Here is a 12,443-nt window from a genome sequence, read left to right on the forward strand (position 1 = left end):
AACAAAAATAATAGGAAACAAAATTCAAATTCATTTCATTTCCTCAAACATTTACAAAATAGTCTGAAATGTTCAACGATAAATCATAACCAAATTCATCGTCAAGATCACTCAATCTTTTATAAAAGCTTGCAGCGATATCTTCATATCCTTCCTCTTCCATCTTGTCGAACATCATTCTTTTCAACTTCATCCATTCTTCACAATCATTCCCTTCCATTCCATTTTTTCCCAATATCTTCCTAAGTTTTGAAAAGAAATTCAAGAAATGATATGCCATGTAGTTTTTGAACGAAGAGTTCTTAATTTCTTCCAAAAAGAAATCAACTGCTCCTCCTTTCAGTAAATCATAAACAACAGTAAAAATTGATTGGTCATTCACCAAACCCTCAAAATAAATGCAACACCTTAAGACAATTTCTTTGTGTGCATCTCTTGCTTCTCTGCATATTCTGATTATGCAACCAAATAAACCAACAAACTCTTCATCATGAGACTTATAGCACAAAAGGAAACAGAAAATATCGTCCAGCCATCTTTCAATCATCATAATATCTTTCCTTTCTTCTTCTTCAATTTCCTCTTCTTTTCTCTTCCAATCAACACATTCTCTCAGCACTTCCAGTTCTCTTGCTGCCTCTCTTGCAAAATGAAGTTCATTGACAATAATTCTTTCCAAAGCATTATCATATATCACCCGATACATCAAAAACTTCCAAGCAGACTGATATGCTGGACTAGTCAAATTGCGATGCTCCTGATGATATTTGATGATTTCTTTGATCTCATTCAGATACAGTTCTTTTGGCACTTTCTAACAAAAAAACAAGAAAAAAAGTTAAAAAATATCAAAATGGGAAAAATGTTCTCAAACCTGATATCCAGCATTGCCCAAGGCAAGAAGAACCATTTCCACTTCTTTTTGAGCTTCCTCGTTTTCCTCTTTGCTCAAAGCTACTTTCAGAAGGCAAGAAACACATATTTTTACCGGTCATCACTGATAGCACAACCTTTTTTGTGCAAGAATAAATAGCATTCGCTAAGATCAGCTAGCAGCTTTTCGTTCTCATTTTCTTTTTTCTTCTCTTCTTCAATTATCATCTCACAAAATCTTCCGCTCAATCCAGAAAAGCGAAAGCAATTTCTCCACACATCTTTCGATGCTTTGAAATAACCGACATAAAACAACAACAAAATTGCATTCTCCATCGAAAGTTTCTTTTCTTCAATCATTTGATCGATTCTGTTGAACAGCTCAACCGTGAAAACGGATTTAAATTCTCCATCATTCATCCCATCAATAATTTCATTCATATCATCAATTATTTTTTTCTGTTCAATTTCTGTGCAGCCTTCCAGCTCATTAAACAATTCTTCAATAAAAAACAAAGAAAGAAATCCAATCAAAAAGAATTCAATGAAACAGTGAATATAAACCATTGAACTTTTTTGTGTTGTCTATCTCCTGAATTTTTGAAAATTTATTGCATTCAGAAAACAAAGCGATTTAAATCATTCATATTGAAAGAGCGTGTGTGTGGATAAAAGAAGTTTATGAAAAACAAAAAACTCAAAAAGACCAGAGATAAATATGAGTTTATACTGTTTTTTCTTTGGTTGACATTCTGGCAAAGGATTATGAAGATAAACAATGCTTTTTCTATTTCTCGTTTTTTGTAATGGATTCATTGATCATCAGATTTGAAAGAACAAAAATATTCCATTCACAGAATGAGAATGCCGTAAATGAACATTACCTGTGGAACTAGGAATATTATTTCCTGTGGAGATAACAAGAAATGGTGGAGATGCAATATTTTTGGAATTCTATCTGATGATTATTGGAAATTGGAAGGCCAAGGGGAATACAACAATTTCATCAATAACACAAAAAGACTAAATGTATGCAATTTTTATTGTTCTGTTGATTGTGAAGATATTTCCATCTATATCCTCTCCAAAGTGCAGGAATATGAGTTATTGTTGAAATGGCCAATCCACGCTTTGGAGAGCAATGCGATGAGAACAGAGCTGATTATTATATAGACATTGGGAAATAAATGAAGTTACGGAAGATACATGATTTTTATTTGGTGAAAGAGGTGAAAACAAATTCAACTGATGTTTTATTGAATGATGATTTATGGATGGAATTCTGTGAAGGACAAAATCTGCACAATATTATATAGCATTTTGGAACATAAGGTAAAGGAGAAGCTTTTTGGGCAAGGAAAGTGGCTTGTAATATCGAGGGAAGGATATTCATCACAAAAACAAGCAAGAATTCAATGGAAAAAAGGAGAGAAACAAAATATCAGTTTTATTTATAAGACTTTCCTGCTTCTCGGACTGTGCCAGGCAGACATGGAAGGCTGCGAAATTCTGTTTCTGATTCCGCTTTTGCTTCAAAAGAGTGGAGAAACGCCAACTACGAGACATCCAATTATCGAATATTTGTTGGCAGTCGAACAACATTCAGACCAAACGCTTTTGGATTTCATTCTCCGAAGGGACAGCCATCTTGAGAAAGCAAGACGATAATTTTTCGAGGCTTTCTTTTTTTTAATCACAGCCAATGAAAGGGAATTTGTATGTTTTTGTTTTCTTTATTTGTTTTTCAACAAAGCTGTTGTTTCGCTCAGATTCTATGTTTGTGCATGGTCCTTTGAATTTTGTGCCTTGAGCGTCAGAGAATGCATTTCAGATGCATTGTCATCTGCATCATGAGAATTGATGAATGAATGCCAACTTTTTCCATTCATCTTCCTCCTCGTTGTTGAAGCAAAGCCAACTCATTCGATTCATTTTCGTCAGTGGTCATCCTCACATTCAGCAACCTGGTTGACATTTGATGCTTTTCAATCACACAGGCTGAAGGGTCATATTCCTCAAACACAGAAAGATGAATATTTCTTTCTTCTTCAGTTGCTCCACTTCGTTTGCTTCAATTATCAAATCATCACCCTCTTCACCTTCTTCCTCCTCCTCTTTCTCCTTCTCTTCCTCATCCTCATCCTTTTCCTCTTCCTATTATTCCTCTTCTTCCTCTTCTTCTTCTTCTTCTAATTCATCATCGTCTTCTTCTTCTTCAATTGGTTCTGCGCTTTTCATTTTCTTTGAACAATTTCAGAAAAAAAACTGCACACAAAATCAATTCCCACTTTTGCGATTGTTTGAAACTTTGCAGAGAACAGACAAGTTATGGAAGTGACAAGATTCATGACAAATTTAAAGAAGAAGAACAAACAAAGGCACTAAATGCGAAGATGAATGAGGAGAACAAGAAGAATATAAAGAAGAAACAAATGCTGAATGATCAGAGTTCAATACAATGATTGTTTTCGCAAACAAAATACTTAATTCAGTAGATACAAAGAAAGAACGAAAGAAGAAAATGAAGAAAAAGAATTCAAAAGAGAAATGAAATGAAATGAGTTCGACCATGCTCTTTGGGCGAGCTGGGAGACAAAGGCGAACAAGGCTCATCTAAAGAAAATGCAAACAAAATGAACAGATTTGAATTTCATAACAGTCAATAGCAGCAAGAGAAGGCAGATTTATTTAATGTTGCAACATAAAAATTTGATGGCAATTCAAACAACAATTTCTCAAAGACGAAGAAGATGTTCTTTCCTTCAGCCAAATTACAAAAAAATATGTCCAATGAAGAGATCTTGGGAGAAGGAGAAGAAATCACATAAGCTGCAAAAATGTTGCTTGAAATAGATTGTCTCTGAGAATTACGTTCACATAAAGAATGCTGTTATCTGTTAGAAAAAATGATGGAAAATAAAACAAAAATTTGCTTTGCATTGGTTTTAAAAATTTTTGAAAAGAACACACCTCACAATCCAATCGCAAATGCAGAGGATTGTTGATCTCTGATGCTACCATTCTCCTTTTCCCGTATTTCTCGGTGCTCCTTTCTCCATCATACTTTCCCCCCCAAATATCCTGCTTTCGATGTTATCATCCACTTTTTTTTCCGAAAAAAAAATATCTTTTCATTTTTTCTTTACAAGTGCTGTTCAATTGCTTTCATTCCTTTTCGCTTTCATCCAAATGCTTTGAAATCGAATTTCTTTTCTTCCCCTGTTCCAATTGAATACAAAAAAAATATGCAATTCCCATCTTCTGCTTGTATCTCGACATCCAGCCCTCTTCTGATGCTCTCCTCAGAAAGACAAAGGAATTGGCCATTTTTAAAATTTATCAGATTCTTGGACTCTGAAAAGATGGTTTATAAAAGTATCTTCTCAACAAACAGGAACGATAAAAAACGCATACACTTAAACATTTTCATTCAACAACCAAATTGCTGCATTTCCTTTCAAGATGTTTTTTTAAAAATCATCTCTCTCAATTCCAAAATCAATTCTCAGCCTTCGCTCTCTCGTGCAACCATACAAAATAATATAACCTATTTCACAATATATTTTTCCTAACCAACACTCATCTTGCAAAATTTCCATTCATTTTCAAAGATTATCGTCAGATCAAAATATCCATAACAACAAACCAACAAGGATAAAGCGTTCTTTTTCTCTTTCATATCTTATCAAAAGTACTTTCATTAAAAGCACGGTATGAGGAAAGGCATTTTTCAGATTATTTTGTAAATTTAACATTTGTTATTTTTTCTTTTCATTTGGATTGATGAAAATGTTGATGTATTCCGAATGATGCGTTTTGCAAAAAAACTAAGGAAATGAGCTTCACTGAAAAATTCAATGGTGTGCATTAACTGTAGTATGCGAATTCTTATTGATTGGATTTCTTTCTTTCTTTCTTTCTTTGTTTTTTATTGAAGAATTGTTTTCCCAGTTGAATAAATCAGTTGATGAACAAAAACAGAAAATTGAAGATATGAGTGGACTAATGGAAGAGATGGGTAAAGAAGAATTCATTTCTGTTTTCACGGAAGAGTTGTTCGATGCATTGAGCAAAATGATTGAAGAAAAGAAACTTTCGATGGAAAATGCAATTTTGTTGTTGAAGCGCATTGGATATTTGAAAACGTTGAAAAGAATACATTATTTTGGCTTTGAAAAAATTTCTTTGAGTGAAAGAATTGAGAAGATGATTATAAATGAAGAAGAGAAGAAAGAAGAAAAGAATGAAAAGCTTCTTGTTGGTCTTTGTGAATGCTATCTTTTGTTTTACAGCAGAGTTCCATCTTCGGAATTTCTTTCAATTTGCGTGCCTTGTCTCCTGAAAGCTGCATTGAAGAAAGAGGAAAGCGAGAAGGCTCAGAAGGAAGTGGAAATGGCTTTGCTGGCTTTGAGTAATATCTATATGTGGACGGTATGATTAATTTGCTGTTTATTTATTAAATTTTCTTTATTTCATATTTTGATATTTATTCTATTATTATTTTTTTTTTATTAGAATGTTCCAAAAGAATTGTATCTGAGTGAGATCAAAGAGGTTATCCAATATCACCAGGAACATCACAACCTCACTCATCTTGCCTATCAATCGGTTTGGGCCTTTTTCACAGACAGGATGTTCTTTGAAAAAAGTTTGGAAGAAGTTGGTGTGAATGAACTGCATTTAGTGAGAGAGGCAGTGAGAGAATTGGAAGAGCTGACAAAGAATGTGATTTGGATGAGAGAAAAAAAAGATGAAAGAGGAAAAGAAACGAATGAAGAGCTTCTTTTGATAAGATGGTTCATGACAATGAAGATATATTTACGCCATTGTCAATTGCAGAATGAAGAATTTGTTGGTCTTTTCAACAGCATTGTTCAGATGTTTCGAGCAGCAAAGGACAATTTCAGAAAAATTAGCAATGAGTGCATGTACATATTTTTGGTTGCAAAGGGTAATTTATCAATCGAAATTGAAGACTTGTTAAATGGGGGAGTTGTTGATGTTGCTTTGGAGGAGATGCAGCAACCAACATTAGGTTACAAAATGATGTGTTATAACTTGGAAATTATAAATTCTATTTCATGGCAATTGAAAGGAAAGAAGAAAGATGAAAAGGAAGAAGCGAAAAGAAAGGCAACGAAAAGGAAAGTGCTTGAAAAGATGGAAGAAAAAGGATACGAAGATGACATTTTTTGTTTCAATGAAATATTGGATATTCTTAATGAAGTGAATTTTTATGACGAAGCGTTATCGTTGGATATTTCGGATTATTTTGTAAATGTTTAGTGAAAAAAAATGTTTAATATTTTGTAACTCAAAAGTTTCTTTCTTTCTTTTTTTTATTTATTTCTCAATTCTAAACCTTTTTGTCATATAAACGTTTCGTATTCACGCATGTCTGTGTTGTCCCACAGTTTTTCGCATATATGAGAAATTGGTATTTCTAAATTTATTGCAAAATTTATTCTTTTTTGAATATTTTTAAAATATTTTTTAAGTCAAAAAAAAATTGTAAAAATTCAAAAGAAACATTTCTGAAATGAATTAACTTGATATCCTCATCCAAGATGAATTAATTGAATTTATCTGGTTTTCCCATAATAATATATAGGTGAGTATTTTTATTGGCACCAGTTTTTTTATTGGCACCAAAAATTATTTTCATTATCTTCATTTCATCAAAGCTCATAAATCTGTTTCATAACTTAAGAACAATAAACAAATAAAAATTGAGCTGTACGTCAAATATTTTTTTAAAAAACTTTCTCAGAAAAACGATCTAATAATTTTTAACTTTTATATTTCGATCAATGTTTTGCTCGTATTTTCTTGACTGATTGCTGTTGCGAGTTTTTATCACGGAATACACAAAAACAATTGTATTTTCCGTATTTGTTACTTATTCGTTATATTTTGAACTATTTATTTAAGTGTATTTTTGCATTTCACCACTTTTGTTTAAACATGCAAAATCAAGTGAATATGTTTGTTTTATCGATTTTCATGAAGTGTATTATATTTAATAAGTTTTTTAACAACAAATTATTGATATTGGATAACTTCCAATTTGTCAATACTTTGATAAATTCAATTCTTTCAAAAGCATGATCCTTTGATTTCTTTTTAATTTTAAATAAAAGTTTATTTTCAAAACATGCATAATATACAAAAAAGATTATTCTGTCGATATCTTTTGACCATTTATAACAAAACAAACACATTCACTTGATTTTGCATGTTTAAACAAAAGTGGTGAAATGCAAAAATACACTTAAATAAATAGTTCAAAATATAACGAATAAGTAACAAATACGGAAAATACAATTGTTTTTGTGTATTCCGTGATAAAAACTCGCAACAGCAATCAGTCAAGAAAATACGAGCAAAACATTGATCGAAATATAAAAGTTAAAAATTATTAGATCGTTTTTCTGAGAAAGTTTTTTAAAAAAATATTTGACGTACAGCTCAATTTTTATTTGTTTATTGTTCTTAAGTTATGAAACAGATTTATGAGCTTTGATGAAATGAAGATAATGAAAATAATTTTTGGTGCCAATAAAAAAACTGGTGCCAATAAAAATACTCACCTATGAGACAAAGTTTTATGTTTTATGAATTTTGTTCCACTCTACACTTTCATATACAACTCTCAATTTTAAATTTTTTTGTATTTTTTAGAATTGTAATGAAAATTTTGCAATGATATAATTGCAGTATAAGTTTGCAACAAACCTCTATTTTTTTATAATTGCAAAAATTTTGTCCCATTTGAGTGCATTCTCACAAGTCTGAGAAGTCAAGCGTTTTAAACTTTCATGAACCTTTTTATCAATAACTTTAATAAAATAAACTTTCAAAGAAAATGAAATTTATTTACAAAGACAAAAAGCTGATTACCGAAAATTTTCAAATTCATTTCAGATATATTGTTAAAAAGAAAAAAAAGCAAAATAAATCATTGTCGTCAGTATTCGTTCCATTCAGTTTGCTCCTATCTTTTTGCATCCTCAAAATGATCTATCTGAAGTAAAGCAAGCTGAATGATGCAAGAAAGCAACAATTTTACATCGTTAGTGCATATAAAGGACAATTGGAAGATTTATATCTGTTGTTAAATTGATTAAAAATAGGGCTATAATTTTATCTTGACCTTTTTTCTATATCACGACCTTTTTCTTTTTTGCCATGCGCTCTGCTTTATGCAAGCAATTAGCAAATAAAAAATAACCAGAAATGTTTGAAATGTTTTAATTTCCTAATTCTGTATTTTTTTGTCAATATTTCATGTTTTGCAAAAAGATCGAGGATTATAATAATTTTATGTTTTGATCATTGACTTACCACTTTTCCAGCGAATATTTTTCACTAGAAGTTTGAAGCTTTCATATCATAATACATTATTTCTTTTTTTTTACAAGTTGAACTTGTTTTAAACTTTTTCAACTTGTTTTTTTTTTTTCATTTTTTCTCAGTTCACACATTTTTCAAAAAAACATGATTTTCGAATTAAATGAACTTTTGTTTTTTTATTCTTTGAAGTAAAATAAAAACAAATCTGTAATGAAATTTTATATTAAAGAAAAAACAACGAAACATTTATCAATGGCAAACATTTATCATATCAAAATTTTCATATTTTCTACTATTTCGTATTAAATTCTTATTCAATTCTTTTTCATTTCAAAATTAAACAAAAATATATATAATAAGAAACTCCCAGTTTTAATTTCATTTATCCTTAAAAATAATGCACATTCATATTTATTCCGAAAAACGTGTTTTTGTTGAAACAGTGAAATGAGAAAAAAAAGCAAAAAATTAAATTAAAAAAATAAAAACAAGTTATTATAATAATATAGGAATGTTGTATTAAGATGTTGAGGATAAAAACGTTGTGTATGAAATATTCGCTTCACTGCCAGCAAGTCTTTAATCTATGTCCTACAATAAAAAAAAAAAAAAAAAATTGAATATTTTTTTGAAAATTAAAATTTCAAAATTTTTTTCAACAGAATTCTGAAAAAATAAAAATAAGGGGGAAAATATGAACTTTCAAGCTTTTTGTGTACAAAGCATGAAAAAATAGTTTCACTTTTAACATTATTAAACTTTATCAGATTTCAAAATAAATTGGATTTTCATTGCTGCAAACAAACATCATTGATAAAATTACAAAATGTTTTGTGAACTCACATATATTTCTAATCATAAACCCATTTATTTCAATTTTTTAATCACAAAAAAGTCAATGAAAAGTGCATAATTTTTCAATGAAAATGGGCATAGGTCTAAATTGTACCAGTAGCGAATTTGACGTTTTTTAATTATATTTCACTGTATTATTAATAAACGTAATTAATTAACTCTATATTATCGAGAAAATCTATGAAATTTAACTTTGAAAAACAATAATAAAAATTAATGATCGGACCCATTAAATATTTATATATTTTTCCTTTTTTGTTTTTGGGGTGTAATGGAGAAATTTAGTTGTTATCAGCAAAGATAATGATTGTCAAACATATAATTCTTTGTATATCTATTATTTATTTAAATTGATATGTGTAATATTTTTCGTAATCAAAATCTATTCGAAATATGATTCTTGCTTTATGATATAGAATTTTTGTCTGAAGCGAAACATCCGTTGAATTGAATTCTTTATTTTGGCATTAGAGGAATGGATCAAAAACAAATTTTACAAATTATTCAGTTTCAGATGGAATAACAAATGGAGGAGCGATTTACATGCAAAGCCTGGGTTCGGGAACACTTTCAGTGAAATTTTGTTCGTTCAACAACTGCACTGCATATTATGCTGGGGGAGGAATTTTGTGTGTTTCAATCAATTCTATCAAGATCGAAAATAACTCATTCAATGCATGCACTGCTCAAAAAGATGAAGGAGGAGAGATTATGGCTTATCCGTTTCAGGAGTGTGTCAGGATCAGTGGTTGAGAATTTTTAAAATACAAAGCAGATAGAATAGGAGGAGGGCCTTATCTTAATTCTTTTCAGGTTTCAAGTTCTGGATGTATCGGAGCAGAAAGTGGGAAAGGGGAGAGTGCTTGTGTGTTTGAATGCTCATTTACTTCTTTCTCACTAGCAAGAAATTTTGGTGGAGGATTGAATTGCTCATATATTCCAGTCACATTGAAAATGAGGAGAATACAGTTCATTTCATGTTCAACAGTATCACATGGCCGAGGACCGTACTTTTACACCTTTCAACAAACAACTCCAAGCTACAGCGTTTATTGCTATTTTTTATTCTTTCATGAATGCAAATGCTCTGCAGCCACTCCATATGGGCGTGATGTGATGTATTATAATCGATATAATGTTTTTAAGTCTTCAAACAATCCGTTCGATGAATGCTACACAACAAACGCAGATGACCAGAGAGTGTGCTACAGATATTGGACAAGTGACTGGGCATATCAGCTCACGGACAAGAAGGAGTGGCTGAACGAATGGACAAAGGTTCTGTTTGTGGGGGTAAATGGAAGCGACTCGAGTGGGCTGTGTGGAATGGGCGAGTCGGCTCCATGCCAGACGGTGGGGCATGCAGTGGAGACGGGCTTGGAAGAGCTGAGCTCATCAGTCACACTGATGGGCGGTTATCACACAAGCGAGACAGCAACGATTGAGATTGGAACAAAGAAGATTTCAGTCATTGGGAAAGGGAGGACAAAGAGTTCGATCGAAACAGGAGCCCTTTCATTATCAGGTGCGCTGTTCAGTGTGTCAGCAGGTCATCTTGGAATGAATCATTTGAAAGTCGATTGTAACTCAAATATAAATCCTTCGCCGAGCGTGGTTGTGGTGTCTGATGGGGGTGGGTCACTCTCATTGGAGGATGTTGTGATCACCACGAGTAAAACAGGAGACTATGTGATATTGTCGTCAGTGTTTGTGGTGGCGCTGTCGCAGCTGTCGATGGTTGATGTGGAGATCATAAATATGAATGTCTCAAAATCATTGTTCTCTGAGCCGAATCAATCTTCTTCTTCATTATCGTCATCTGCACTGTATCTGACAGCCACAGCATCAGGAGATAGCGAGCTGGCGAATGTGAAGGTGACAAATGTGAAGTTGACTGAAGGAGATGGGGTGGTTGTGGCAAAGAGTGTGAAGGCTGGAAAGATATTTACTGTTCAGTATGTGACTATTGACGATTGAAGGTGTGTGAATGGCAGTGGTGGAGGGATCAAGGTTGAGTTGGAAACTGATTCAAGAATATTTTGCACTGGAACATCCACATCGCAAGATGGAGAACAATGAAGGTTTGCAGATGAATTTTTCTCAATTAAATTGCAATGTTTTTCAAACGGTTTTTATTAAAAATTTTTTATTCTATGCATTCTTTTCAAAATGCGCAGAATGTTTATATAAAAAAAAAGAAAACAAAACATAAACCAGTCCATTCTTTTTGATTAGAAGTCATGCAAAAACAGAAAAACAAGACAATTGCAAAATTTTATATTCAAAATATAGAGCGAATAAGTACATAAAACAAAAAAGGAAAAATATATAAATATTTAATGGGTCCGATCATTAATTTTTATTATTGTTTTTCAAAGTTAAATTTCATAGATTTTCTCGATAATATAGAGTTAATTAATTACGTTTATTAATAATACAGTGAAATATAATTAAAAAACGTCAAATTCGCTACTGGTACAATTTAGACCTATGCCTGAAAATGCCTGAAGTGAAATATTTTGTCCCATATCAAGAAGTCTCTTTCTTTTGTTTTTGCTTTTAACCTTTTCACAAATCTAAAAAGGAAAAACAAGTATCAAAAATAGGGTTGAGATTATTTTTTGAGTTCAAGATAAAATATGTTCCCTATTCAATGTTGTGCATTAGTCTATTCTTTCGGTTCCGCTGTGTTCACCTCTTCATCGCTTGCAGCATCAGTGGTGAAATTAGTTGGTAAGCAGATTTTTTCTGCAGCTTCGGATGTGAATTCGCTCCCATCAGCCAACGATCAACTTGACCCATTGCAGCTGCCGTTTTTCGATTGTGAAGCTTGTGTCGCAATCGCTGCACCAGAGGAATGTGATGGAGAAGCTGAAAAACGAAATGATGGAGTGAGAGCTGTGGCGTGTGAAGCAGGGGGGATTGGAGAGAAGAGTTTCGAGGTGTAAGAGCTGAGGATGGAGGATGCAGTTCTATCGGATGAAGCTATGCGTTTGCCGTTCTGAAAGAGTGAGAAGAGAAGAAGAAATTGAGATGTGGAGGAAAATAAAAAAAGTGGAAGAGGTGATAGTTGATGGACAGGTTACAGAAGGAGCATAATCAAGGTTTGACTGTGAGGAGAAAAAGATAAAGTGGAGGAGGAGGAAGAAGAAGTTTCGAATGAATAAGGAAAAATAAAAGAAAGGGAAGAAAGGGAAGAAGACAAAGAAGAGACGAAAGAAGAGACGAAAGAGCAATGAATAGAAAATTTAAAAAGAGAAAAAGAATGAGAGAGAAAAAGATTTGAATTTGTCGAAGACTGATACGAAATATGGGCATTCTTCTTGCTTGAACAATGAAGAATCCAACAAGATGAAGAGATG

At 32.1% G+C, this 12,443-nt stretch overlaps 4 protein-coding genes across 4 annotated transcripts; 3 read left to right on the plus strand and 1 right to left on the minus strand.

The window, feature by feature from the left end:
- Positions 1 to 43: 43 nt before the first annotated feature.
- MONOS_7726 (uncharacterized protein) lies at positions 44 to 910 on the minus strand (the record flags this gene model as incomplete). Its single annotated transcript, XM_067878073.1, has 2 exons — positions 44 to 814; positions 875 to 910. 2 exons carry the CDS (start codon positions 908 to 910, stop codon positions 44 to 46), a joined length of 807 nt encoding a protein of 268 aa, XP_067722362.1.
- A 3,599-nt stretch (positions 911 to 4,509) lies between these two features.
- Positions 4,510 to 6,852, plus strand: MONOS_7727 (uncharacterized protein). Its single transcript, XM_067878074.1, has 4 exons — positions 4,510 to 4,584; positions 4,706 to 4,749; positions 4,811 to 5,304; positions 5,389 to 6,852. Exons 2-4 carry the CDS (start codon positions 4,731 to 4,733, stop codon positions 6,157 to 6,159), a joined length of 1,284 nt encoding a protein of 427 aa, XP_067722363.1. The 5' UTR covers positions 4,510 to 4,584; positions 4,706 to 4,730; the 3' UTR covers positions 6,160 to 6,852.
- A 3,183-nt stretch (positions 6,853 to 10,035) lies between these two features.
- Positions 10,036 to 11,058, plus strand: MONOS_16188 (uncharacterized protein; the record flags this gene model as incomplete). Its single annotated transcript, XM_067869102.1, has 1 exon — positions 10,036 to 11,058. The coding sequence occupies one exon, from the start codon at positions 10,036 to 10,038 to the stop codon at positions 11,056 to 11,058; it is 1,023 nt and encodes a 340-aa protein (XP_067722364.1).
- Positions 11,059 to 11,720: 662 nt separating this feature from the next.
- Positions 11,721 to 12,029, plus strand: MONOS_16189 (uncharacterized protein; the record flags this gene model as incomplete). The annotated part of the gene is made up of 1 exon (XM_067869103.1): positions 11,721 to 12,029. One exon carries the CDS (start codon positions 11,721 to 11,723, stop codon positions 12,027 to 12,029), a length of 309 nt encoding a protein of 102 aa, XP_067722365.1.
- Positions 12,030 to 12,443: the final 414 nt, after the last annotated feature.

Source organism: Monocercomonoides exilis (assembly GCF_001643675.1).
Source record: "Monocercomonoides exilis strain PA203 chromosome Unknown scaffold42-869251, whole genome shotgun sequence".
Lineage (NCBI taxonomy): Eukaryota > Preaxostyla > Oxymonadida > Polymastigidae > Monocercomonoides > Monocercomonoides exilis.